The 25532-nt window shown below is 56.1% G+C and overlaps 15 protein-coding genes across 15 annotated transcripts; 5 read left to right on the forward strand and 10 right to left on the reverse strand.

Moving 5' to 3' along the window:
- Nucleotides 1-401: 401 nt before the first annotated feature.
- On the forward strand, nucleotides 402-1772 carry PG997_001602 (uncharacterized protein; the record flags this gene model as incomplete). The annotated part of the gene is made up of 1 exon (XM_066805917.1): nucleotides 402-1772. The coding sequence occupies one exon, from the start codon at nucleotides 402-404 to the stop codon at nucleotides 1770-1772; it is 1371 nt and encodes a 456-aa protein (XP_066675690.1).
- Nucleotides 1773-2425: 653 nt separating this feature from the next.
- On the reverse strand, nucleotides 2426-2722 carry PG997_001603 (uncharacterized protein; the record flags this gene model as incomplete). The annotated part of the gene is made up of 1 exon (XM_066805918.1): nucleotides 2426-2722. One exon carries the CDS (start codon nucleotides 2720-2722, stop codon nucleotides 2426-2428), a length of 297 nt encoding a protein of 98 aa, XP_066675691.1.
- A 625-nt stretch (nucleotides 2723-3347) lies between these two features.
- PG997_001604 (uncharacterized protein) lies at nucleotides 3348-3674 on the forward strand (the record flags this gene model as incomplete). The annotated part of the gene is made up of 1 exon (XM_066805919.1): nucleotides 3348-3674. One exon carries the CDS (start codon nucleotides 3348-3350, stop codon nucleotides 3672-3674), a length of 327 nt encoding a protein of 108 aa, XP_066675692.1.
- A 1013-nt stretch (nucleotides 3675-4687) lies between these two features.
- Nucleotides 4688-6491, forward strand: PG997_001605 (uncharacterized protein; the record flags this gene model as incomplete). Its single annotated transcript, XM_066805920.1, has 2 exons — nucleotides 4688-4742; nucleotides 5698-6491. The coding sequence occupies 2 exons, from the start codon at nucleotides 4688-4690 to the stop codon at nucleotides 6489-6491; spliced, it is 849 nt and encodes a 282-aa protein (XP_066675693.1).
- Nucleotides 6492-7099: 608 nt separating this feature from the next.
- Nucleotides 7100-8882, forward strand: PG997_001606 (uncharacterized protein; the record flags this gene model as incomplete). The annotated part of the gene is made up of 4 exons (XM_066805921.1): nucleotides 7100-7233; nucleotides 7377-8028; nucleotides 8153-8604; nucleotides 8648-8882. The coding sequence occupies 4 exons, from the start codon at nucleotides 7100-7102 to the stop codon at nucleotides 8880-8882; spliced, it is 1473 nt and encodes a 490-aa protein (XP_066675694.1).
- Nucleotides 8883-8966: 84 nt separating this feature from the next.
- Nucleotides 8967-9405, reverse strand: PG997_001607 (uncharacterized protein; the record flags this gene model as incomplete). The annotated part of the gene is made up of 2 exons (XM_066805922.1): nucleotides 8967-9236; nucleotides 9361-9405. The coding sequence occupies 2 exons, from the start codon at nucleotides 9403-9405 to the stop codon at nucleotides 8967-8969; spliced, it is 315 nt and encodes a 104-aa protein (XP_066675695.1).
- A 1125-nt stretch (nucleotides 9406-10530) lies between these two features.
- PG997_001608 (Extradiol ring-cleavage dioxygenase) lies at nucleotides 10531-13433 on the reverse strand (the record flags this gene model as incomplete). Its single annotated transcript, XM_066805923.1, has 2 exons — nucleotides 10531-10662; nucleotides 10683-13433. 2 exons carry the CDS (start codon nucleotides 13431-13433, stop codon nucleotides 10531-10533), a joined length of 2883 nt encoding a protein of 960 aa, XP_066675696.1.
- An 830-nt stretch (nucleotides 13434-14263) lies between these two features.
- Nucleotides 14264-15058, reverse strand: PG997_001609 (AAA family ATPase; the record flags this gene model as incomplete). The annotated part of the gene is made up of 2 exons (XM_066805924.1): nucleotides 14264-14742; nucleotides 14971-15058. 2 exons carry the CDS (start codon nucleotides 15056-15058, stop codon nucleotides 14264-14266), a joined length of 567 nt encoding a protein of 188 aa, XP_066675697.1.
- A 729-nt stretch (nucleotides 15059-15787) lies between these two features.
- PG997_001610 (uncharacterized protein) lies at nucleotides 15788-16763 on the reverse strand (the record flags this gene model as incomplete). Its single annotated transcript, XM_066805925.1, has 3 exons — nucleotides 15788-16171; nucleotides 16235-16631; nucleotides 16654-16763. The coding sequence occupies 3 exons, from the start codon at nucleotides 16761-16763 to the stop codon at nucleotides 15788-15790; spliced, it is 891 nt and encodes a 296-aa protein (XP_066675698.1).
- An 850-nt stretch (nucleotides 16764-17613) lies between these two features.
- PG997_001611 (uncharacterized protein) lies at nucleotides 17614-18100 on the reverse strand (the record flags this gene model as incomplete). Its single annotated transcript, XM_066805926.1, has 2 exons — nucleotides 17614-18013; nucleotides 18096-18100. 2 exons carry the CDS (start codon nucleotides 18098-18100, stop codon nucleotides 17614-17616), a joined length of 405 nt encoding a protein of 134 aa, XP_066675699.1.
- Nucleotides 18101-18928: 828 nt separating this feature from the next.
- Nucleotides 18929-19273, reverse strand: PG997_001612 (uncharacterized protein; the record flags this gene model as incomplete). The annotated part of the gene is made up of 1 exon (XM_066805927.1): nucleotides 18929-19273. The coding sequence occupies one exon, from the start codon at nucleotides 19271-19273 to the stop codon at nucleotides 18929-18931; it is 345 nt and encodes a 114-aa protein (XP_066675700.1).
- Nucleotides 19274-19458: 185 nt separating this feature from the next.
- PG997_001613 (uncharacterized protein) lies at nucleotides 19459-20335 on the reverse strand (the record flags this gene model as incomplete). Its single annotated transcript, XM_066805928.1, has 3 exons — nucleotides 19459-19938; nucleotides 19998-20234; nucleotides 20303-20335. The coding sequence occupies 3 exons, from the start codon at nucleotides 20333-20335 to the stop codon at nucleotides 19459-19461; spliced, it is 750 nt and encodes a 249-aa protein (XP_066675701.1).
- Nucleotides 20336-20813: 478 nt separating this feature from the next.
- Nucleotides 20814-22330, reverse strand: PG997_001614 (ZPR1 zinc-finger domain-containing protein; the record flags this gene model as incomplete). Its single annotated transcript, XM_066805929.1, has 3 exons — nucleotides 20814-21500; nucleotides 21530-22072; nucleotides 22142-22330. 3 exons carry the CDS (start codon nucleotides 22328-22330, stop codon nucleotides 20814-20816), a joined length of 1419 nt encoding a protein of 472 aa, XP_066675702.1.
- Nucleotides 22331-22697: 367 nt separating this feature from the next.
- Nucleotides 22698-23324, reverse strand: PG997_001615 (RNAse P Rpr2/Rpp21/SNM1 subunit domain-containing protein; the record flags this gene model as incomplete). Its single annotated transcript, XM_066805930.1, has 1 exon — nucleotides 22698-23324. The coding sequence occupies one exon, from the start codon at nucleotides 23322-23324 to the stop codon at nucleotides 22698-22700; it is 627 nt and encodes a 208-aa protein (XP_066675703.1).
- Nucleotides 23325-24259: 935 nt separating this feature from the next.
- PG997_001616 (Arylesterase) lies at nucleotides 24260-25395 on the forward strand (the record flags this gene model as incomplete). Its single annotated transcript, XM_066805931.1, has 2 exons — nucleotides 24260-24777; nucleotides 24843-25395. 2 exons carry the CDS (start codon nucleotides 24260-24262, stop codon nucleotides 25393-25395), a joined length of 1071 nt encoding a protein of 356 aa, XP_066675704.1.
- Nucleotides 25396-25532: the final 137 nt, after the last annotated feature.

The raw sequence follows: 25532 nt of genomic DNA on the forward strand, positions 1-25532 counted from the left end.
GAGGACATGTCTCCTTATTTGGCGTGTGGGGCGCATGTGGAGCACATTTGGTGAGAATTCCTTCCCGCGGGAAGAATACCCGTAAACACACTAGCTACCCGTTGATACTATCCTGGATATGAATCAACATACCATTTTATCGCGACACCGTTGAAGGGGATATCCATGTATTGGTTTTCACCGGAGAGTTATATAAGATGTCAAGACACGGGTAGACATAGTGTCGGTCTTTGCCAGTGTGTTTATCCAGTGGGCAAGCTCTTCTTCCTCCGATGTCCCCTTTTCGGTTCGCATGCTCCTCATTCTTCATGAACTGCGGAAAGATTTCAACAGCAAGGAGACATCTTCATCAACTCGCTCATACCACCACTATTCTTCCCCCGCCGCCGTTCCTCCTCAACATGGCCGTGACCCCAAAACGCCGGACCCGGCGATCCATCCCAGCTGTCCTCATGCGCGCCGGTACCTCCAAGGGCCTCTTCCTGCACCGCGCCCACCTCCCACTCTCAGAGTCAGATTGGGCCGCACCGCTTCTGGCCGTCATGGGCTCGCGGTACCAAGACGCGCGCCAGATCGACGGCGTCGGGGGCGCCAGTAGCGTCACATCCAAGGTGGCCGTCGTGAGTCCCTCGGACCGGCCCGGCGTCGATGTGGATTATACATTCGTGCAGGTCGCGGTCGGGGATGAGACTATCGATCTGACCGGGAACTGCGGGAATATGTGTGCGGGGGTGGGTCCGTTCGCGATCCAAGAGGGTTTGGTCCCGGTGCCGATATCGCCAGTGCCAGGCGTTGGCAGTCGGTCGGTGGATGTCCGCATCTTCAACACCAACACGGAACGACTCATTGTCGAGACCGTCGAGGTAGACGAGGACGGCTATGTCGTCGAGGATGGGCCCTACAGGATCCCGGGTGTCAAGGGCCCCGGCAGCGAGATCAAGGTCGCGTTCATGGATCCCGCGGGCAGCATGACGGGTGCGCTCTTCCCGACCGGCAGGCGGTCTGAGCGGATTCACGTCGGACAGGGGGCTGGCATAATACCGCCCTTCAGCGTGGAAGTGACGCTGATTGATTCGGCTAACCCGTTTGTCATCGTCGATGCCAAGACTCTACCCGCGCTGGTCAGGAGCCAGCCGCAGGACTCGCCGCTTTCCCTTGAAGTGGCGGAGTCTATCCGCCGGCTCGGGGCAGTCCGTATGGGCTTGGCACCAACGATGGAAGCCGCGGCGCTGGTGCGCGGGACGCCGAAGCTGGTGTACGTGTCGCGGCCGCCAGCAGCAACGTCACTTTATGCCATGCATGGTGGCGACGAGAAAGAAGCGGCGGATCAGCCAGATGTACAGGTACTGGCGTATAGCATGGGTCGGCCGCACCCGAGCCTGCAGCTCACGGGCGGAGTGGGTTTAGCCAGCGCTGTCGCCGTGGAAGGAACGGTGGCGAACCGGCTCTCACAGAAGGGCAAGACGATGGGATTGCCACTGATTGATGGCTTACCGCCGACACCCGAGAGGACGCCGAGTCCATCGTCGCTATTTGACGGCGAAGGCGGCTCGCTATGGAGTGCGAGGGTGCCGGCCGACGTCATCCCAGACATGCAAGGCATCGCCAAGAGAAACATCAGGCTCGGACACAGTAGTGGGGTCATGAAGGTCGAGACGTGGACACGTCCGGACGGCGAAGGAGGGTTGGAGATTGATCGATGCATCGTCTCGAGGACTGCTCGGAGACTGTTTGAGGAAATGTGTTTTACTATGCGTGATTCAGTAGTCTAGTTTGCTGTATTTGCTTCGCTTTTTTTCTCCCGTCTGCTCCGTAAAGTTAAGCCCCTGACTGCATATGCATCCACCCATCCTGACCGCAAGCTGCGGCCTACATGCGGGCGAATCTTATAAATATGATCTCATCGAGTATAATACCATTCATAACGAACCGTTTGCATCAGTATAAAGGCCGTATTATTCTTCAACTTCAAGGTTAGGCTTGACCTTACACTACACGTAACGGCTCATGATTGGTGGCTTACGTTTTAGCACTGAATAACGGAGACGAGACGAGACGGTTTAATAATTATTATAACAGATAGCCCCCAGTATCGTCTAGTGTGTAAACGGAACGATGTAAAGACCCAAAACGAAAGAGGAAAGAAGAGAGACAGGCGAGGAAAATGGTTGGTAAACAAGCGTAGCTAAAAGTAGCCCCAGTCCTATCGCCTAGGACTCATTGTTTACGGCTCCTTTTCTTCCGATAATACAGTCGAAGCCAAATTAGATGTAGACTCCGTGTTATGGAGGGTCTCCCCCATTTCTGACCATGGAGACAATACCGGGCTTTGCGCACGGATGGGTACATCACTGGATGGCTCCTTGTCCGTCCGGGTTTGACAGGCTCACGTTATCACCCAACAACTGGCCGAAGTGGCTGAACTTCACGTCGCACCGGTACGCCTACGGAGCCCAGAACACCACCGGAAGATAATGGACGCCCATCGCCACCTGGGCCGTTCCGCAGCCCATCGCCGCTCAGGAACGGCCCGCCAGAATGCCCTTGGCAAAAGAGCTTGGAGGTCCTCTTCGCCAATGTTGATGTAACCGACGAAGCGCGCGAAAGCGTCGAGATCAAACATCTCCGAGTGGGCGACATACCTGATGCCCAAAGCTATCGGAATGTGGATGGCCGAGCCGGCCGTGCGGCGCTTGCGGCGCTTGGGCACCAGCGACAACATGAAGTCGTTGGCGGCTGTGGAGTTACTTTGGCCGCTCCACCCGATCACGGGAGCAATGCTGGAGGCCACGATGAAGAATTCAAGCGGCGTGCCCTGGTAGAATAGCTCGTCCAGCAGCTGTGTATCTAACACCAGTCCCGCCGCGCTTCGGGGGGTGGGGTGCCTGGATGAAGCGGAGCGAATCCACCGAAGGCAGGCTCCTTCCTTAGCAAGGGGTGATTACACCAACACCCGTAGTATGGCACCTGCTACTCTGCACCAAGTGCTTGCTCCCACTGAACTGTAAAGCAGTGCAACCGCCCTGGTCCAAAGGGCAAGCGTACAATCCATCGCTTGAGATTGAAGAAGGCGCACGCCCTCGTTGTCGAGTGGTCTATTCCAACGACCCGACGCTCACTCCCCCGACTCTCAAATATACACAAACACACACACACACACACACACATACTCTGCGGGCTTACTTTTCTTTTTCTCTAGATACGAGCACCACCACCACCAACGACGACAACGACGACGAAGACGATGATGACGACGACGACGTCGACGACGTCGACAGCGACAGTGAGAGTGACAGCGACGCCGACGGTCGCTGCTGCCGCCGGGGGCGAGGGCCCCCTTCACCATCATGTCAGGGGTCGGCGCCCTTGTGGGCTGCGCCCTCACGGGCTTTTTCGGTTGGTTGGCCGGCCGGCCGGGAGTCAAGGCCAAGGCCAACGACGGTGGCGAGTCGGGGCAGCAGCCGCAGCCGCAGCCGCCGCAGGAGCAGCAGCAACAGCAGCTGTTGCAGGGGGTGCGGGCGCTCCTGCATGATGAGCGGCAGCAGCAGCAGCAGCGAGGCCTTGGCCAAAGGCAGGCCAGCGGTGCCGAAGCGGCGCCAGGCGGTTTGGTCCGCCAACGAATTGACGGCGGCGGCGGCGGTGGAGGCTCGGGCGAGGAGGCGGCGGCGGCATGAGTTTTTTTTTTTTTTTTTTTCTTTTTTTTGTGGATTTCTTAAGTGTTTTCTTTTTCTTTTTTTTGTGGATTTCTTAAGTGTTTTTTTCTTTTTTTTTGTCTTGTTTTCTTAGATAACGAGGACGAGGGCGACCCTGTCTTCAGAGACTAAGTCCGGTAGGGGGTGTTTTTAATGTTTTTTTTTTTAAAAAAAAAAAGGTTCAAAAAGGAACCGATAATTTAAAGCATTCATCATTACCTGTTCCGTATTCTCTCCTTATTATTCAAATATGTTATTGTGCAAGTTTCTTGGTAATACGTACTTATACATCGTCCACTTGGAGAGCCGCATGGCTTACAAGTGCTGCGCCGACAGCGGCGGCGACGGCTGCTTCGGCGAATCGAGCCGCGACTAAATAAGATCGCGCAAATGGCGGCAGAAGACCGCCTGAGGATGAAACCCGTGACTGAACTTCTCTCTGCAAGGAGATGGCCGCCGCCACTTCCTCTGACTAGCACCCCGGCATCATCATATACGCCCGTGCCACGCGGACGCTCATCTGGCTCCGAGTCAATCCAGCCAGTACTGAGCATTGGGCCAGATCCCGATTGTTGCTTCTGCCGAAATCGGTAGTAGAAGTACCTGACTACATGCAGGTACCTAAGTAAGCATGTACCTACCTACATGTACCTAATGTAGGTACTTAGGTAAGTACTCTAGGCAAACCCATTCGGCCTGGTCCAAAATGTCGTTTGGCGCGAGCAACTGCTTCCAACCACAAAAGGCACCTGTATGTTGACCTCTCGCTCAAACATACCGAATGCCCAAGCATGAAACACATCACCATCATCAATTGGTTGCTATCTAGCACCTAGTCAACGTCTTTCAATCGATCACTGCTATTGTATGCCCAGTGCAGCCAGCCTTCGCAGGTACAACACCAGACCGACCCTGCAGCTGTTTGCTGTACGACCAGAAACACCTCTTTCAACTATTACCACTGCGAGATGAACAGCAACGCCCAACTTGGCACAATGACGCTGTCCTGCGAGCTACAACGCTACCCTGCGAGCGACAACGCTGCCCTGCGTACTGCAATTCTGCCTGCGAGCTACAATGCTGCCTTCTACGCAACCACGCTCCCTTCGAACTACGATGCTGCCTGCGAACTACAATGTTGTTTCCAAGCAACGCTGTCTGTCGGGTACCCAAGTCTATACCGTCATTTGCGGCCCCCAAACCACGCCATCCGCGAGACTTAAAACCAATACCGTCGTCTGTCGCAACCACTAAGCGTCAACACCACTCAAGTCAGGTAAAGTCTCTCCTCTCCCGCAGACGTATGTGTGTGTGTCGTGTTTCTACCACTCTTTACATTATTGTGTGTTTGTGCCATTCTTTTCCGAGAAACATTCTTCTATTTGGTCCTGTCATTTCTTTCTCTCTCGCCGAGTTTTACAGATAATCATCAAGCCGATATAAACCAATATGGCTTCCCTGCGACGTGGATTCCGCAAAGGGCGTGGCTTAGGTACGCGCCTCACACGCCATATTAGAAGATGTTGTCACAGTTGCTCGACAATCCCGCTTCAAACCTGTGGTCTGCCCTTGGCTGCGCCCAGTACCGCTTCGTCTCTCTGGTCAAGCCATGTACCCACAAGTTGCCGCAACTACAATAGCCATGTATGCCAAAGTTGGTCACGAAACTGGATCGACCGCTGGAATGCCTTTGGGTCGTGCCCGGTTCTCTTGTCGATCGGCTTGAGCTTATTCTCAAGACCGCCCACTATCGGAGATGGTCCACACAACGGTCCATTTAAGGACACGATCAGCTACTGGAATGTTTATTGGACTCGAACGCAATTGCCTCCTTTTTTCCGAGTACAACATCATCGGCATCCATCCTTACTTTCTTCGGGCAACTACAAGATGCATCTGAGTTGGGTACCAAATCTTCCTCTCGTAAAACGTCTCCGAGGTCGCCATCGTTCTCCCACCGGTGATCATGCGAAGGACTCGACACCGATAGCCTCTGTCTCTGCAGGGAGATTCAAGGCCCAAGATGACCCGCCCGGGTACGAAGAGCCGGCGGGTTTGGAATGCCGCAACATGGTATACAATTGCTCAAATCAAATGCCGGATGATAGGACCAACGAGAGAATGGGTGAATGCAATGTCCTCCAGAGCCAGGGCCTAAACCGGCGATTTCCCCAGCAGCTTTTTCGGCAGCAACAAGAGCATTATCTGCAGAAGACGCAGCGACGTGAACAGTTTCGACTAAAATTATCCCAGCAGCAACGAGAGCAACTTCTGGAGTTTCAACCACAGCGAGACCTGTTTGAATGGCAATTACTGATGCAGGAACAAGACTTTGAACAGCAGGTGCTCAGGCAGGATCAGGAGTTTGAACTGCAGTTGCGTATACAGCCGAACCACAATTTTCTCCGGATGCAGCAGCAGCATCATCAGTTTCTACTGCAGGCCCTTCAGAGCCAGCACGAGCATTCCCTCGAGATGCAGCAGCTGTATCATGAGTATGTACTGGGGTTGCTGCTGACGCAGTCGCCTCCGCGACAACAGGAGCAGCAGAACCAGCTCGTGCCACAGTTGCTTCAGCAGCAGCACGAGCGCTTCCTCCAGAACCGACACCAGGACCATGAACAATCCCTCCGGAGCCAGCAGCTGTCTCAGCTGTCTATATTACAGTTGCTCCAGCAGCAGCACCAGGATCTCCTCCAGAACCAGAACCAGCAGCCGGACACGCTGCAGCAATTTCTGCATGAGAGTCTTCAGCAGGCACAGAAGTGCTATTTTGTACTGCAGTTGCAACGACAGTAACAAGAGCAAGGCCTTAGCTATTGGCAGGCCAGTGGTGCCGAAGCGGCTTTCTCGGATGGCTCGTTCCGCCAGAAAATCACCAGCGGCGTCGGCGATACCGGCTCGGCTGTGGTGGCGGCAGCATGCTCATGGCGGCAGGGTTATGTTTCCGATGCAGATGACGAGGACGACGTTAAGCATGTCTTCACTGAACAAAAAAGCTCGTAGGGGACCGATAATTGAAACTATGCATTACTTTCTCGTATTCTCCTCTCCTCTTAACCACCCTTTCTTCAATATGCAGCCCATGTTGATATAAAACTATCCGATTGGCTCATGTTTTTTGCTTTTCTTTTCTCTGCCGTCTGGTCAGTGGTTTTAGACCACTGCATATGTAGCTAACGCATCTTGATCGCCAACTACGGCCTGACCTAACTATTTTTATTCGAGACCCGGATGCATATTCGAATTTCAATCTGATTGAAAAATGTCCTAGCGATTCGAGACCCTATATAGTCCCCTTCCACGCTCGTGTATCTATTGCCCAACAGTCGATATCTTGAGTATTCTGTCCTCCGCCTGGTGTTGCGTCATTCTCTGCCCCAAGGAACCAGTCTAGCAAAAGCAGAATGGCTTCAAAAGGGTCCGGACCCGTCACTGAAACCGACGCCGTCGTGGTTGGATTAGGCCCCGTCGGCACTACCTACGACCGCAAGCTCGTCGATGCCGGGATCGCGGTACACATGATCGAGATCAAGGACGAGTGAGTTGCTCCGAATTTACACTTCGGCTGCTTTCGGTCTAATGACCTTCCGGGGAACACCGGAGATTGTGATCGACCCATTCAAGTAAGTAGCGAACTACCCAGAACACACATGAGAATTAAGGCCAATGCAAGAAATACAGCACCATCCAAGGTGGCGGAGGCTCTCGGATTGCCAACCAACAAAGTGGCCTTGGCTCCTTCAATGTCTCGAACCATCTCGGCCAAGTGGCTATTGACGACATTTCGTCTCCCTGGACCTTCTCCGCAAGCCGGCGGCATCCCAAGCTGGAGCGGTGCTCGCTATTCAACGGCGATGAGTGGGATACCCTCTACGCCGAAGCCGAAAAGCGCCTCAGGATCAGCAGCACCGCCTTCGATGGCTCCATCCGCCACCAGCTCGTCAAGCGCACCCTGCAGGCCGCCGACCACGACGGCGGTGCCCGAGAGCTTGTGTCGATGCCGCTCCCCGTCGCCCGGAACGGATCGGGCGAGGAGGGCGACCTCGAATGGACCCGCGCGGCCACCGTTCTTCCGCAACTCGACACCGAGGCCAACGGCTCCGTCGCCAACGGCCTCTTGACGCTGCATCGCCAAACGCGGCTCACGAAGTTGGTGCGCGGGGACCTCTCCGGCGGTGGCCGAGTGGAGAGTGCTCTGTGCAGGGACTTTGAGACCGACAAAGGCTTTCTGATCAAGGCCGAGATCTACGTCATCTGTGCCGGGGCGCTCTCGACGCCAGGGATCTTGCACGGATCCGGATGGAAGACCGACGCGGATGGACTTCCGGCACTGGTAACTACCGCCCCCTCACCCGCCTTGTTTACGTTCGGAATAAGAGAAGGAGAAAAGGGAACCCATTTATGCTGGCCACTGTCGTATCATACATAGGGCAAGTATCTCACCGAGCCGACCGTAGCCCGTTGCCAGCTGGGTCCTCTCCCGCGACCTCGTCAACACCGTGCCCAAGGATCCCTACCATCTCGGCTGGAACGAGATGGCCGAAAAGCATAAGCGCGAGAACTTCGACGACGCCATTCCCATCCCCCTCAAGGACCTCGGCCCCCACGTCGGCGCGCCCGCTTCGGAGCGGTATCCGTGGCACGCCGAGATCTACCGCAACGATGACGCGACAACGCCGACAGCGGAAGCAGTTGACCGGCGTATGGCGGTAGATCTCCGATGGTCTACCTACGCCCCGTCCTCTGCCTCCGGAGGAAAGGGCAGGTTGGCGTACTCCGACGAGATGACAGATATTTACGGGATGCCGGGACCCATCATCGAACTCCAACCCTCCTCGGAGGAAGCCGACGTCCGTCGCGCCCAGGACATGATCCAGGACATGTGCAGCGTGGCCTCGAAACTGGGCGGGTTCCTCCCCGGGGCCGAGCCTGGCTTCTCGGCCCCCGGGGAGTATGCTCCGACACGCCACCGGGACGACGCGCGCGGGCACCAGTCGGGATGATAGCGTGTGCGACAAGTACGGGCGCGTCTGGGGGACGGACAACGTGGTCGTGGGCGGTTGCAACGTCGTCCCCGCGGGATCGGCGTGTGATCCTACATTGACTGCCGTCTGCTTTGCCATTGCCGGCGCCGACAAGATTATTGAGAAACTTGCTCCGAAAGCTGCGGTAGCGGGCAAAAACTAGGAAATTACAGCTCATATAGGCAGTATTTCAATTTAAGTACTCATCATACACAACCCCCTGAATTCCTCCTCTTACCCCCCTCCCTCAAGCCACCGTCGAATTCGACGGCCCAACCCCCTGCATCCCCGGCCCCCCCGGGATCCCCGGCTGGAACCCCCGCGCGTCCGCCGGCATGCTGCTTCTTCCCTCCATATTGTCGGTCCCGGGTTTGAGCGCGTTGAGCACGCCACCGCCGCCGCGGTCCTGGCTCTCGTGCGCGGCGCCGCCGGGCAGCGAGGTGCTGTCTTTCTTGGCGGAGCTGCTGCCGGGCTTGATGGCGTCTTTGAGTTTGCTGACGAGGCCGCGGTCGCCTTTCTGTGATGGCATAGTTTGGTTAGTGTATATGTCAATGGTACGGGGAATTTCTTCTCGGGCTTGGTAAAAAGGCCAATGTTTGACCAAAAGCAGGGAAGGTTTTGAAAGAGGATGAAAGACGTACATTGCCGCCTATGTGAATACCCGCGGGAGGTCCGCCTGTCGACATGATGCTGGTCTCAATGCTTGTAGGCCTTGTAAATTGGGTTCGGTTGCTTGTTGTAGTGGTTTGTCCGGAATTCTATTCTCGGAAACGAGCAATCGGTGAAGTTGTCAAATTGACCAGACGTTGGGCGCGGTCTTACCCGGGGTCCTCAACATCATTTTATCCATCCCAGCAAACATGTGCTTGTCGGACTGACGTATTGATACACGGACTGCGCCTCACGAACCTTCGCTCAGCCATTCGGTCACGATGATGTGAGTGGCGGGACCGGAAGATGAACGCTTCCTGCCGCGGCTACCCGAGCCCCTTTAGCAGGACAGTGGCACCGACTTGAGGACAACTCAATCGACGCTAGTGCTGAGCACTCAAATTGCCTGCCAGCTGCATCGGGAAGGAGTCACGGGATAGAAGTAAGCAGCGAGAAGGGCCAGCATGAATAACGTCTATCATCGCCATGTTGGATTCGGCTATGGCATTTGGCCCCGGGCGAGCCCGCCGGGTCCGAAGTGGGTCATCACCATAAGCACCTGCATTATCCGGCACTTTTGGACATTTGAGGCCACTGAAGCGAGGTCGTGAACCACCAGCAGAAGTCTAGTAGCAACATGCTTAGCCAGTGGCCAGGATAAGAAGAGCGATAGCATTCCATCCACCAATCAGCGGGAACAAGTGGTGCTTCAAGCCCTTGATAGCTCAGTTGGCAGAGCGATGGACTGTAATTGCTACAATACACTTGTATATCCACAGGTCGCCGGTTCAAATCCGGCTCGAGGGACTTAACTTTTGCCTTTTTGCCACTTTGTCAAGACTTCTAATCGCCCTTGGAGATAGGTGATCATGACTTTTATGCATTGATTGCATGTAGCACGTGTCGGGCCTGATCATTCGAAAGGCGCGCAAAGATGTCATGATATCGCATACCAAAAAGGGGGCAGAATCGACGCTCGAATTGAAGAAGCACCACTGCGACAGTCATGCTCGAAAGCCAGATGGTGCAGCTCCATGGTTGTGCGTCTTTCAAAGTACTTTGAGTGAAACGATCTGCATGAGAATAAATACAATCTCTTTATGTCCAATGGAAGCAACTACCTTGGGTGCTTCTACTTTACATCTCAGCGAGTCACACATCTACACACTCATACAAACAAATCCACCCTCCCCCCGACCCCCAACCGCCCGAATCTTGCCCCCAATCTCCAACGGACTCCCCTCAAACACCAAGAAGTCCTCGTTCTTCTTCTCATCGCCCAGCCCCAACATCTTATAAACATTCCCCCCACCAACTCCAACGTCTCCCCCTCACTCAACCGTCCCTCCCCATTGCGATACACAATCCCCGCCAACAGCCCCAAATCCCGCACCACCCAATCCTCCTCCAGCCCAATCGCGACCGTGACGCCCGCCTTGACCAACGCATCCACCGCCGTCCCGTTCGTCAGCGGCGCCCCCGTCAGCGCCCTTCGCTGGTCCCACGACGTCCGGTACGACTGCAGCGGCGCCAGCACGACCCCTACCTTCGCCTCTGCCAGCTCGCCCGCGACCAGGTGCGCCTCGGCGCCGCCAATAATAACCATCGTCAGCTCCGCCTTGCCCGACGCCTCCTCGACCTGCTTCTTCAGCTTCAGCGCGCTCGCGATCCCGTCCGCGCTATGGACCGTGATTGCGAGCGGCACCTCGCCGCGCACCACCCTGCGCAAATACGCCTCCTCCGCGAACGCGTCCGTCGTCTCGTTGTTACTTTCTCCCGCAGCTTTGTCGTCGCCCACAGCCTTCAGCAACTTCCCCCGCAGCGCCCCAACAGCCCCGGACACAGTTCCGCCCCCGGTCTTAGCCGCCTCTTCCTGTAGTGTATAATGCACCGCCACCTCCTCCGCAAACACCGCCCCCTCCTCGAGTACAGTGTCATATCCCCACGTCCGGAACCCGGCACTGACCCCGAAATGCGTGCCCGCCCCCGTGAACGCGGGAGCCGAGATGGCGCGCGTGACACCGTACCGGTGCGCGTACCGCAGCTTCTTGGTCCCCAGGCGCAGCCCGTCGGCGGCGCGGCTGAACTGCGAGGTCGAGTGCCCGTTGTCGGTGCTGTCCTCGGCGTCGATGGTGTTGAGGCCGAGGGTGGAGCCGAAGGCCGTGAAGGGCTTGGTGAGGTGGCCGTTCTTCAGGTGGACGCGCTGCGTGGCCGCGGCGAGCTCGGCGGGGCAGGCGCCGACGCAGGTGATCTTGCCGTTGGAGATGGCGACTGTCAGGTTGTTGTCGGAAGACGATCCCTCGGAGGTTTCCAGGTTGGGGAGATACGAGGTCGTGATGCCGGTGAACACGATATCCGCGACTTCCGTCAGCTCGTCCGCGGGCATGTCGAAAGTGGTCTTCGGGTCAATTGGTCCCTTGACCGGCTTCTCCAACTCGACGGGGTCATCAAATTGCGCCGTTCCGTCGATCCAAACCTGCACGGGCGCCGCGCCCACGCTGAGCGGATCGCTGTCCCAGACCACGACGTCGGCATCGTAGCCCGGCTTAATCTTGCCGAGGCGCTCGCCCATCCCCAACCGCTCGGCGGGCGCCGTCGTCACCGAAGCCAGAGCGACGGCATAAGGCAAACCATACCCGAAAGCCTTGGCCGCCTCGAAGACAACATGCTGCGCATTCAACACCGGGTTATCGCTAACATAAATAGGCGTCAGCCCGCTCTCCCAGAGCGTCTTGCCCGCGTACTCGGACCCGATGTAGGCCTCGGCCTTGTACCACATATTATCCGCAAACAGGGCCGACGCGGGCGGAGTGGGACCCCAAGCGCGCTTCAGAATCTCGGGCACGAGGTAAGTCTGGTGTGCATGGTGAAACGCGCGGATCGAGAAGTTGAACTCGTTGGTGTGATCAACAAAAGCCTCGAGGTCCGGGACCGTGTAGCAGTGCGCGTTGATGTGGACCTGCCCGCGCAGCGCGGCGCCGAGCGACTCCCACTTGAGGTCCTGCGGCAGGTAGCTGTCCATCGATTCGACGCCCGCGGACTCGGCCCGGGCGCACCAGTCGTCCTGCGCCCGGTTCAGCTTCGCGGCCGTCTCGAAGGCGCGGCGGAACTCCCAGGACTCGCCGAGCCGGCTGACGGGGCCGTGCTCGCCGACCTTGCCGTAGACGCGCTTGGCGTTCTCGCCGCAGGCCATCTTCATGTAGCGCCAGTTCCGGTCCGGGTCGGCCAGCATGTCGGCGACCGAGATCTCCTCGCGGCCGTCGGGCTTGCCCACGGCGTGCTTGATGGGGTAGGCCTCGCCGCCGATGTTGTTGCCCGAACCCGGTAGGACCAGGCTGGTGGTGACGCCGCCGGACTTGATGACCTGGATCTGGTGATCCTGGGGCTGAAGGCCGTCGATAGACCGTACGTAGGGCGTGATGTCGGCCGACATCTCGTTGGTGTCGTCGTTGCCCTCAAGCTCGGGCAGCGAGTCGACACCTGCGTGACTGTGCATGTCGATGATTCCGGTCGTCAATTGCCGGCCTTTGGCGTCCCAGACCAGAGTCTCCGACGCGAGGCTCTTGAGCGAGATATCCTTCTCGACCTTCTTGATCAGGCCGTACTCAATGTACACATCGGCATTGATCCAGGCGTAGCCCTTGCCGGCCCACGCATCCTCGGGACTGGTCCCCTTGGCCGGCTCGCCGACCCAGACCGTCGCGTTCTTGATGAGCGTCGGCTTGTGGCCCTCGACGTAGCGCGCATTGCGCTCGCGACCGAGGCCGATGGGGTCCTGCGGCTTCTTGTGCAGCTTGGCGCAGGTCTGCAGGTCGGCCTGGAGCTTGTCCGCCGACAGCAGCGACGGGCTGCGGCGGGCGGCAGAATCGCTGGAGGGGCTGCCCGAGATCTGCCGCCATTGGGCGTAGACGATGAAGCCGAGGCACGCGAGCCCGACGAACTTGAGGGCCCGTGTAAGTCGCGCGGGTCGGCGCCTGCGCCAGCGCGGTGGGGGTGCTGGCGGGACAGGCCCGGTCGCGCTGTACGGTGGCAGCATTGGATCTCTTTCCTTCCCGAAACCCATCTTTGGGATTGATGAGTCTTGATGATGAAGAGGAAAGATGTGAGAGAGAGAGATAAAAGGAGATGATGACTCAAGTCATTCCCATTGATCTTGAGATCAGTGCACGGGATGGGATGGTATCATGGGAGCTAGTCTGGACTTAGAAGGTGGTGGGGTGTCGGCATTCGATAACGAGATGGGGTTTTGAGACGATCGCGAATTGGCACTGTACATTTCACACTTCTAAGACAGTACGAATACCGTCCCCCAGCTCGGGATTGAGTTTCAACTATTTCTTTCGGTGAGGACCAGCCTGTCGTCGTACCTGTAAGTACATGTGCTTGTTATGCTGTTCCGTTCCATGCAGCAAATCTCTCTGAAGCAACTCATCTTGCCTCATTCGTTGTGTTGCTGTAATTGACCCAGCTTGTTGCATTGGTTTCAGGGTGCGTGCTCTAAATGCGGTAAGCTGTTGGGGCCTACAGCGTACCACTAGGGCCTGGCCTGCCCCAAACAGCCCTGTCAGTGGGGGCCGCAGCACTTCCGCCCGCTTTCATCATCAATCTGGAGCTTACCACCACACCACGATCATCACGCACCATGGGCTTGGACTTGCTAAGAGTACAGGCTTCCTATTTCCGCACCATTTCTTTCATTTCCAGAATACATAGATTGCCAGTAATTAGTAACGAGATTGCTTTGGGTGCTGCATGACGACTGTCTGCACCCATAGATACATAGCATGTCTCCTTCAGGGGTCAGGGCTACTACAGACGGGTAGCTTCACGGTTTCAGTGCTTCCATATGAACAAATCCCGTCACGAACTACCCAAAAAATGCGCCCCCCTATCCTACTCAATCCGTCTCCGTTTCCCGCCATTGAAATCGCTCTCCACATTCTCCTCCCTCTTACTTCTAGGCGCCGTGGTGATGAGTCCCGTCTGCAGCGCATCGAGCGTGACCGGTTTCCCCTTGATATAGCACCATTTCCGCGCATTCTTCACTGCATGTTTGATATCCCGCCCATTGACGTTCCAGTACGCGAGGTCCAGGAGGTCCGCCTCGGTCAGGCTGTGGTGGTCCGGTACCGGTGCCGCATCCGCCGGTGTCATCGTCACGTCGGAATCGTCCGTCTCGGCCGGCGAAGGTTGGGGCGGGATGGAGGGCGGCGGTAGCAGGTTCCTCCAGAGCCGCAGTCGCGTGGGGAAGTCCAGGCAGGAGTATTCGAGGTGGATGTCGAGGCGCGAGACGATGGCGGGGTCTAGGCCTTCTAGGATGTTCGTGGTCATGAAGATGATGCCGGAGTAGTACTCGAGTGTGGCCAGGAGTACTGGCCGGAGATGTCAGTATGGTTCGACTTACCACTCTTGTCAAAGTGAGGGACAGAAATGGAAAAGGGGTGAGGCTTAAAACACAGGAAAAGATGCACCGACCACAACAAAGCCCTTCACTGGCGTGTCTGTCCCGATCGCGATCCCGTATCAAGGCGTCGGCCTCTGCAGTCAGAGTCAGAACCGTTGGTCTTCAATCATCTTGGGACTAGAAGTCACAATCTCACCATCTAGCAACAGGACACCGTCCCACTCTTCGCACAACCGAAAAGCCTTTTGCAGCGAGGACTTCAACGAAACTGGCTTTGATCCCATCTCCCCAGCCTGCAAGTGGTACAGAGGTCTCCTGACCTTATCGGACACTGCAAAAGTCTCAGCAAGGCCAGACTTAGCACTCACGGACGGGATGCTTGCCTGATTCCACGGTCAAAGTCTTCCCTGTTCCGGTAGGTCCGCAGAGAAGGACCACGAGTCCTTTGCCTTTGCATCGAGTCAGGAGCGTGGCTACCGTGAAGGCTCAAGGGCAAGCACCGTACCTTTATCCGCCACGAAGTCATTCCCAAGCGCCTGGGTCGTCTTGTGTGATTCTACAAACGTCAGCACCAGATCCTTGGTTGGCTCGGGCAGTACCAGCTGATTGAAAGCGCCATCCTCCCAAGACGTCGGTGAAAGGCCGTCAATTGAAACCGACACTGGCCAGTAAAAGTCTCGTTAGCATGTTGGCCTTGGTAGTAAGTAAGCATAGAGTTTGGTTATTACCCCCAGACTTTCTCTTTCAAATGGTATGCCACTGTCTTGGGGGATATCAGCATCAGCCACAACCTATTGGCTCCGATTCTGCTTCTGTAGATGTCTTGTTCTTCGGGGGTAGAGCGTCGTCCACGTGGAAACGGTAGCTGTGTATCTTCAGAAGCACCCGGCGTTAGTGTCCCCAGGTTCCTCGGTACGGAAACATAATCGGCGCCTCGAAACACGTCGACAACGACTCTACCCGTGCCCTAGATGTAATCAGTTTGGGTTAGCATCTTTCCTGATGCAAAATGGTCAAGAATTTACCTTGATATGTTGGGTCTCAGGACGATAATCCTCCTCGTACTCGTAATAATCCTCGTTGACTATCATTCTACGACCCTCTGCTTGGCCCTCATAGTCCAGGAAACAGATGCCTTGGTAGTCCAAGCTTTTCCGGCCACGCTGGATCAACTCCTCTTTCAGCTCCTCATGCCTCGGATGAAAGCCGATAGGGTAGACCTCGAGCTCGTTGATGCTGCGCATGCCAGCAAACTCACGGATCCTAATGGTGGCGTAGGCCCATCCAAACGCGGAGCCGTCGAAGGCAACGTAACGACACCATAGATCCCGCTCCTTCAGTTGCTGGACCTGAAAGGCCTGGTCATGGCCGAGGTGTCGACTGTACACGATCTGTCCCTTGGGGAATAAGGCCTAGAGATGCGCCCCATCGATGATCCCATCTCTCAGGAAATCATTCACTCTGGGGGCCAGATCGGTGAACAGGTCTTTCATGACATCGACAAGGAGCTTCAAATGCTGCTTCTCTTCGCATCCCTCCTCGAGCTGCTTGAACCGGTCCGAAATCCTCGCTTGGCCAAAGAAAAGCGCCTGGAACGGGGCATGCACGGTCATCGCGTCGTTGGGAAAATCGTACCCCAGGCCGGTCAAAAGCGGCTTGATCTCCTTCCGGATCAAGGGGCTCAGTACGTCCATCCACTCGACCTTGTAGCGCCAGAGCCCGCCGACTTTGGTGGAGGTCGGATCCTTGCATCTGTACTGGATGATGGCTGCGCCGACGTACTTCTGCCTGATCTCGGGGATGCCTCTTCCGGCTCGTGCTCGACCCAGTTCTTGCAGCACTTGCACGTCGGGGGCCCTCGAAAAAGGTCTGGACGAACACCTCCTGTCCCGTCAAGCCTTCAGGGAGCGTGATGTTGGGGAGCGTGGGGCAGGTGGATATCGGAGCCTGCGAGAAGTACATGCCGCCGGTGCCGTCGGCCTTGAACATCATTGGGCCGTCCATTAATGTACCAGCAGGATTGAAGTTGGAAGCTGCATGGAGGTAACGCTTGATTAGTTTCCATCTGTTTCCAGAAGTAATGATATAGGTGACAGAGCAGTCTTGACTTACCCATCCCTTTTTTATGTAGGCCTGGTAGCTGAGCACCGGTGCAGAATAAGGCAAGGTATCGATTGCAGGGTGCCGAAGATGTGGGCAATTGGCCTGGAGTCATCTAGTAAACGTTCAGGGGCTAGCACGGTTAAATGAGAACATGAGCCATTCCCCAAGGCGCCCCAGTGCGGATGGGATGCACTTGGGATCTTTTGTGCTTGTGACTACTCAATGTGTTTTGGACGACGTAGCGCCCTCACAAGGCCAAAGGCCATGGTTGCCTTGTCACATCACACATGATTGCCCTTCCCTTTTTGATGACCACCTTGATAGCCGCTCCTTCCCCTAGGTTCGTGCTTTTTGTGCAACATGACTGCCGTGTCCATGGTGACATTCTGGACAGCACATGCACTTCCAGAAGGTACAACTTAAGAATTGGTGTAACGGAGTTTTCTAGCTTCATGGAGTTTGTGTAGCTCAGATATTGAACGACAATATCGCCACAGAGACTGCTCCAATGTAACGAGATGCACGAATTCGGCCCAAAATATTGAAATATGTAATGAGACAACGTAGAGTAGCCCAACTCCTCACTCCCCACAAGACTATACTGCAACGACAAACCCCAAGATGACCGCACCTCCTTGTCCTACCCAGTTCTTCCCGAACCACACCCACACCTTCCAAAAGACCCATCCGAGCGCCCGTCTGATATCATCACCTAGCTACCATAACCGGCCCCTACCTACGCCTTGCAGCTCTCATCCTTTCCCTTCATACAATCCGAAATATAATTCACCGTCGTCCGGCACGCCAGTTTCTTCCCATTATCCCACTGATCCCAGTGCTTGCTCCCGCACTTCCCCGCCCCGTTCGCGCGGAGGTCCTGGTAGTCCTGCCACATCTGGTTGCCCGAGCGGCGGCACGCGGCGTCGCCCTCGACGCTCACGTGGCAGCCGCTCGTGACGGTGGTCCCCTGCGCGCCCTGGCCCGAGCACGCGCCCGCGCACCGGTTGTACACGTCGGGCCGGTAGCGGTACTCGTCGTCGCGGATCAGGAAGTTGTTGACGGCCTCGTCGCAGTACTTGACCTGCATCGTCGTGCTGCCGCACATGGCGGAGCCTTTGCGGTCGTAGGTGTCGCGGCTGGTCAGGGGGTGGGGGGAGGGTCGAGGCGCTTGCGCTGGCGGCGAGGAGGGAGGCAATGGTGAGGAGGGCGGTGGAGAACTGCATAGTGGCGGTTTAGATTGATGGGAAAAGGAGGGTCTGTTTTGGGCGAAGAGAGGACGACGAGATACTCTGTCTTGTCTTGCTGAGAAGATTAACTAAAGTGTCTCGGTCTCTGTTGTCTATTCGTGTATAAGTTGTGATAATGCGGGAGCTGGTGGTGTTGAATTCCTTAACACAAAATGCTGGACTTCTACTTCAGCTATATACTTCAATGAGAATCTAGGCATCTGCATTTCCATTCACTTATATTGATATCAAGTTGAGTACAGAGTGAGGTACAGTAAAGTGTGATGGCAGATATGTGATGAAATCGACGTGTTACACAGTAAGCGGGCAGTGGTCTTTACGGTTTCTACCTGTACAGTAATTGGCCCTCAGCGCTGCCAGGGCTTTGTGGGGTCGATTCTCAATTCTGGAGGATCAGACGAACTACCATCGATTAAGACTGCAAGGGCTCCCGCAACGCTGATGACTGTATTGTCTATTTCGAGATTGCGACTGTGCGTCCATGAACTTGGAGACTGATGGCTGTTTGTTTCATCTTGATTAGCGGGCGGTGATGGTAGATCACTAGCTGTCTGGCTCACGGACTAAAACATCCCCGGGATCGTGTAAGGGCACTGATGGCCAGGCCATTTGCGAAAAGAACCGAATCGATACCATCACGGCTTCGCTTCGCTGAAAGAAGTCCTCAAATTTGCTAATAACTTGTCCAATTTCCTCCACCTTAACATCAACGCAACATAAATACATCTTCACCAATCCAATAGAATCCTGGCAGGTCCCGTTCCAGGGCCAGTGACACTCACTTACACCCCTTCTCCCTCCTCTTCATTCACACCAAACCCAACCCCTCCACCACCTCCCCCGCGCCGTCAAATTCCACGCATGCCGCCTTAGATACCGAAACGCCGTCCTCTCCATCGCCCGCATCCCCGCCCTGGCCCGATTCTCCTGGACCTGCCACTGCACCGCCCCCAGCGCGTCCAGGTCCGCGTCCTCGCACGTCTCGATCAGCTCCGGCACGTCCCGCTGTATCTTGCGGGTCGACCTTCGGCCCGCGCTCGCGCCCTCGGGCGCGTACCCGCACGACTCCATGCGGAAGCCGGTCAGGAGTACTCTTCTCCTCTCTGACGCCGCCGACGCCGACGCCGACGATGTAGATGTCATTTCCATTTCTGCCAGCACGCGGAGCTTCACGAGGACCTCCTCCCAAGTCCCCGCCGTCAGCTCGACCCCCCACAACAGAATCGATTCCACCGAGTCCCAACAGCTCGTCTCGAGCAGCCCCTCAAACTTGGCCGCAGAGAACGAGACGCTCTGCAGACTGAGCGACCGGAGCCGCCACGCGGGCGGGACCTTCAACCCCCGAGATCCAGGATCTCCGTGCTGCCGAGGGCCAGCGATTCTAGTTTGTCCGCCCTCTCGACCAGCCGGACCACGTTGTGCGCGTACATGTCGTGCGGATTGACCGCGTACGCCGGGTCGATGGGCACGGGCCAGTGACGCTGCTGCCCCGACGCGCTCGTCCACGCCTTGACGTGTAAACCAAGGTGCCGCAGCCTCCCCAACACCCGCGGGCCCAGGCGGATCCGCGTCAAGCGCGGTTCGTCGTCGGCGTGAGCCAGCTGCTCGAAGTCGCGAGCAATGGGAAAACTCATATCCAGTTCCCGCAGACCCGGTAGCTCCACGTACAGCAGGGCCGACGCCAGCGCCTTGATAAGAGCATCATTGAGCTTCGGCGGCAGCTCGCGCAGCGACGCCTTGCCGCCCACCACGAAATCGAGCGAGGCCAGGTTAGGCAGCCGGGCCAGGCACGGCCCCAGGAGGCCGGCGAGGTCCTCGGCGTAGCGGGTGTTGCGCGCGAGCAGGAGCGGGCGCGGCCGACGCCGACATCGACGTGCCGGACGTGTTCTGCGAGGTCGGGACGCACAGAGACCTCGCGCAGCCGCACGAGCCCGTACACGGTCGCGCTGATATGTCGGAAGAGCAGCGGGGTGGCGCAGCGGTGGAAGACTTTGTTGACCCGGCGCAGGTTGGCCAGGTTCTGTCGACCCTCAGGGTCGGTCTTGGCACGGCGAGCAAGGGTCTCGTCGCCGGGAGGGACATGCTTGACGGCCCCGACGTAAGATGTGATCTTGGGAGGTAAACGAGTGTCAGTCAACTTTGCTGTTTGCGGCATTCATTGGGTCCTGGCATACTTACCGCTCCGATCAGCTCCTCGGGGAGATGCTCCATTTATTAACCGAAGCTCACTTCCTATACCCGACACTTGGTAGGATAGTATATCTGCATTATCTAACGAATATCGATATGCTTTGAACTTCTCTGCGGTAGGTTGGCGTAAACTGACACTGAAGTGTTGGGGTAAAAGGCGTGAAGGAGAAGCCACCGTCGCGGGGAAGGTCAACAAGAGAACCTGGAGGGACACAGTGCCGCTACACTAGTCCATCTCTTAATACCAGCGAGCAGGACAGATCAGATCACAGGTCACGTCATGTGTAGATTCCTCGAGAAACTTGGGTTCCCAACTCTACGAGTTGCGACTCCGCTGTAGTCTAACAATGCCGGGATATCGTGCAAAAGGCAAATGTTCGACATACAATCAGTCATGTAAGTGCAAAAGAGATCTATTTTGGTATCTATCATCATCAAACCGTCAACTACACCATTTTATGCTTTCCAGTCCGCCTCTCCACAACGAGGTCTAGCGGTATCATGACTCCTTGGCAGCATCCTCGCCATTTGTCGTCGCCGCCGCATCCTGCTCGTAGCCCTCGGTCTTCATATCGAGGAGGCCAAGGTCCTCCTCTTCCTCGTGCGTCCGCGTGTAATCCTCGCTCGTGATTTGCGGGTCGTCCTGGTCCGGGTCGACCAGCTTCTGGACGTAACTCGAGGCGAGAGGATCCGTCAGGATGATTGTGAACTTCTTCTCGCCCTTGATGGCGGCATCCAGTCCGCTGAAGAACTCGTCCCACTTCGACTTCTCACTGACGGCCAGAGAGTCGCCGCTCTCGCCAGATTGGAAGATCTGGTTGTGCAGGTCCGTTCGGACTTGGGTCAGAAGACCCTCAACTGTGGTAAAGCGTCCGCCCAGGGTGCCGGGGTTGACGTGAAGGCTGAGCTCCGGGCACTCAAGCGCGCAGCTTTCGCTCTTCAGAATATCTCTTGCCAAATCGACAGCTTCGTCCACCTTGAGCGAGATCTTCTTGCCCAGTTCCGGGATCTCTCCTCCCGTCTTGACGTCGTTTGACTTGTAGCCACAGTCTTCGCATGCCGTTGACATCAACACAACAGCTTTGAAATGGGGGATATCGACCATCTTCATGTTGGTGGTACAGGGGTGCATGCATCCGGGGCATGTGGCCGGGAAGGAGTAGACTGTGTCGGGAATGATGTTGTCCTCGGGGATGTGGTGGTAGCGTCAATGACGTTGGGGTCTTGCGCCGCAAGTCCCAGGGCGGCATTCTGCTCGGGTGTCCGCACGTAGTCGCGCTTGTACCACTTGCCAACACCATCCTTGATATCGGGCGAGATCCAGGAGTTGCCAGATGGGTCGTCAAGCGACACGCGGAAAGGGAAGTCGTTGCCGGCAAGCATGGAGCGACCCTTGGTGATGATCTCGGCAATCTTGCCGTGAATCTCCGGGGCCTGCTCCTTGCGCGCCTCTTGGCCCAGCTCGAGATCGTCGATGATACTAGACAGAAGACCCTCAACATTTGTAAGTTGTCCGCGACCGGCGGGGACTTCGACATCGAGCTCGATGAATTTTACGACGGCGTTGTCGGACTTGACGACGGTTCGGGCGAAGTCCTCCATCTCGTTCAGTCGTAGTTCGTAGCGGGAGCCTCTGGGTTGGATGGTGCCGGCGGCTTGGATCTCGGTGTTGGCAAAGTGGCAATGCTCGCAGGAGAAAGACATGATGATGACCTCGCGGAAGTAGGGGATCATGGTCAACATCATTCGTGTCATGCCCTGGAAAAGTCAATGTTAGTATAGATCGCAAAAGCAATACAGATCGAGGATATGGTATAGTGCGCTTACATTCTCGTGGCAGTTCATGCAGAGCGACTCGATCTCCTCGACGACCTTGGGCTCATCCTCGCCATTTTCCTGCCCAGCGCCGTTGACTTGCCCATTGGTCGTTTGGCTCGCCTTCTGCCCGATGGTCTCGAAGAATTCGGACGAAGACAGCGTCTTGCTTGTCGCGTCCTGGTGATCGTTTGCCGACATTTTGCGTGGTGTTTCTCTGGATAACTATATGAAAAGACCGAGTGAATACCTAACAGAATAGGTTGGGTTGCGGGCTTGTCGCAAAGTGACTCTTATGTGCAAATCTTTGGAGGGGTATGATTTCCCTGTACCGAAAATTTTGGAGGGGCACGGTTAGTGCATCCGCGGGGTCGCCAAGAGCCTGATGACATAGCCTGGCCAGCTGGGTCCAGAATGTTCCACAGCGCTGTTAGCGGCAAAAGCTGGCAGCCAGTTCGAAACGCAATGCATGGAAGCTGGAGCTGGGCAATACTTGATCGAATTTCGATATAGATGACTCCCCAAAATCCCATGTTGCCATGTAACTGGATCTGATAATGAAGAAATCTCATTTCTTCATGAAATCAGCCAGGCTAAGGCCAAGACCCACTTTGGGAGCAGATGAGGCGGCTTGCGACTGCAGCAGAGCTTGAAGACCCTGTTTTCGATTTTTAGCTCTCTTCTTGCTGTTGGCGTTCGCGGAGGGCGGCGCCTTTGCAGACTCGCTGGCTTGAGCCGCATTCGCCTTCGCGCCGGGAGCTGCCGGGAGACCTGTTGCAGTTGTTTCAATAATTGGCTTTGTCTTCGCTCTTCGCACGATTGGAGGGGGCGGTGGGAAGTTGAGCTTTGTGTAGTGGTCACACATCTTGCAGGTCATGACTTTGCGTATGCCGGACGCGCGACCAAGTTTTCTCGCGTCCAGCTTTACGACGCCCGCCCCTTTCTTGCTGCGGCTCTTGCAAATAGCCTTGTCTGCTTCCAGCTTCAGTGCATCACCAGCACCGGGAACCATGATGTGACCACATGCGCCGCATATGTGTTCTCTCTGTCGGTCTGATAGCTCGAGGTTGTTCTCAAACATGAATGCATTCCTCTTGGCCATGATATGAGCTGAGGTCTCTGGCGCCGTCCTGGCCAGCAAATGAGCCGCGTCCGTCAGGAAACGCAGACTCGGCTCAAGTGTCTCCTTCTCCATGGTGAAGATGTCTGGCTTGTTTCAATTGAATCGGGAATCGTCAAGGAAGAGAATATGAAGTGATAACCGGGTGGCCCTTGACGTTGCGATAACACCTTGATATGAGGAAAAGAAACGACCATGACCAAAGTTTGGGGCTGCACAGTTTAGCGGTGGTCAGGGCGCGCCGAGGTGCAGACCCACTGTAAGTCATTCAGCTTTGGTGGGCGGGCGGCCATCTCGATAATATTCCAGACTCTATTTGGATGATTCAAGAGAGACAACGAATCATATTATTTCCTCACCAACTTCACCTTCTCGGAAGACAAAAGTCGCTTTTCTATCCGTCCGTCAGCCTGAGACTTAGCATATCCCTCTTACTCAAATGTGTATATCCTTCCTTACGACAAGCACAGTTATGAGCATGCAAAGGCGATCCGAAATGTGATGCTACGTTTCAATCGTGGCTTGCATCAACTGGCCTCCAGTTCGATGTAGCACGCTTTTCAGCGCCAGTATGGCTGACAACTAAGATCATCCTAAAACGACGTAGTACCAGTTGGAAAGCTGAAGGCCGGTGACTCAGTCAGCCACTGGATATGTAGTATCACCAAAGGTTCCGACTTTTGCTCGGTCCAGGCCACTACACTACGATGGCGCGCTGCATGGCATTTGCGGCTGGAATGCCAAGCCCATACTTGCACTTGCGTTCCCTAAACATTCCGTCATCGCGACGACGAGCTATCTGGAAAATGACTCCCTAGCTAACTTAGCCACCATCGGGGAAGACCGGTAGCTGAACTTTGGGGTTCATTCGCGACCGACCTCTATATAAGCAGTTCTTCTTGCTTTCTGAACTGTTGAGGCAGACCATGCGACAGCTACCCCCAGATATACACGAACATACCCAGAGATCATCAATCAATCGGGGCTCGGTATCACATTATATGCCCACGATGTTTGGTTTCAACTTCTACCTCAGTTATTACTGGATACACTGGACGCGGCCAACAGGCCCGCCCTCAGCTCTGCCAGCCGGCATCGAGCGCTCCTTCGTGCAGACGCCGCACGGGAAGATCGAGCTTCTCTGCGCCAAACCTTCCTCCTCGTCTAAAGCAAGCACTCTCCAGCCTGTGGTCGTCTTCGCGCACGGCGGCATGGGCTGCGCCTGGGTCTGGACGCCATACATGCTCTACCTGGCCCAGCACGGTGTCACGAGCTACGCCGTGTCGACGCGGGGCCACGGCGAGAGTTGGCACCCGACCTTCCTGCGCATGCTCTACATGACGACCAAGCGGGACCTCGGCGACGACCTCGTGGCCGGCATCAAGGCGGTGCAGGCGCGGGAAGGGGAAGGTGAGGTCGTCCTGGTGGGTCACTCCAGCGGCGGCGGGCTGAGCCAGTTCCTTCTCAACGAAGGAGACGTCAAAGTCAAGGGCCTGGGTCTGCTCGGAGCAGTCCCCGGTACCGGATCGTAAGCATACCATACCTACTTTAGATGGGCATCGACCAATGAGGCATATGGCTGACACTCAAAAGATACAAGGTCTACTACAACTGGGCTTACTTCGATCCCTGGTTTGCCATTCGCATGATCTTCCACGGTTGGCACTCCAATTCGCCCTTATCGCACCCGTTCTTGACGAGGCGGGCCTTCTTCAGCGAGGAGTACCCGGAGAAAGACCTGCTGGAGTTTCAACGGCATCTGAACCGCTATGAGAGCTTCTGGTGGCCGATTGGCATGATGGCCCCCTTTGTCAACGCCAGAAAGCTTTTGGGAAACATCCTCGGCTGGGGTGGGCGCAGCGATAGGATCCTGATCATGTCCGGCACTGGAGACAAGTTGATGACTCGGGACGTGCAGATCGAGGCCGCCGAGACGTATCGCAGCGCCGTGTCAGATATGGTGAGGGAGAAGAAGCTTGAAGCCGACAGTGCGCCAGTCAGGAGGTTGGAAGGTGAAGGCGGGCAGGATGACAGTGGACAGGGTGTTAGACTTGCTTGGGTGCCTGGGGCTGGCCATCATGTGCAGAATGATGTGCAGTGGGAAGTCGGGGCTGCCAAGTTGCTTGCATGGCTGAGGCAGCTCTAAGAAAGGAAATGGGGGTTGTTTGTCAACTATTGTCTGATGCCAGACGGACATGGAGCATCGTAATTCACTCCACTCGAGCCACAGCAGCCTCCTGCATATTGCCCATACTGATTTCTATTATACCCATTGCCCAGACA

Source organism: Apiospora hydei (genome assembly GCF_038363865.1).
Source record: "Apiospora hydei strain CBS 114990 chromosome Unknown utg000002l_segment0_segment0, whole genome shotgun sequence".
Classification (NCBI taxonomy): domain Eukaryota; kingdom Fungi; phylum Ascomycota; class Sordariomycetes; order Amphisphaeriales; family Apiosporaceae; genus Apiospora; species Apiospora hydei.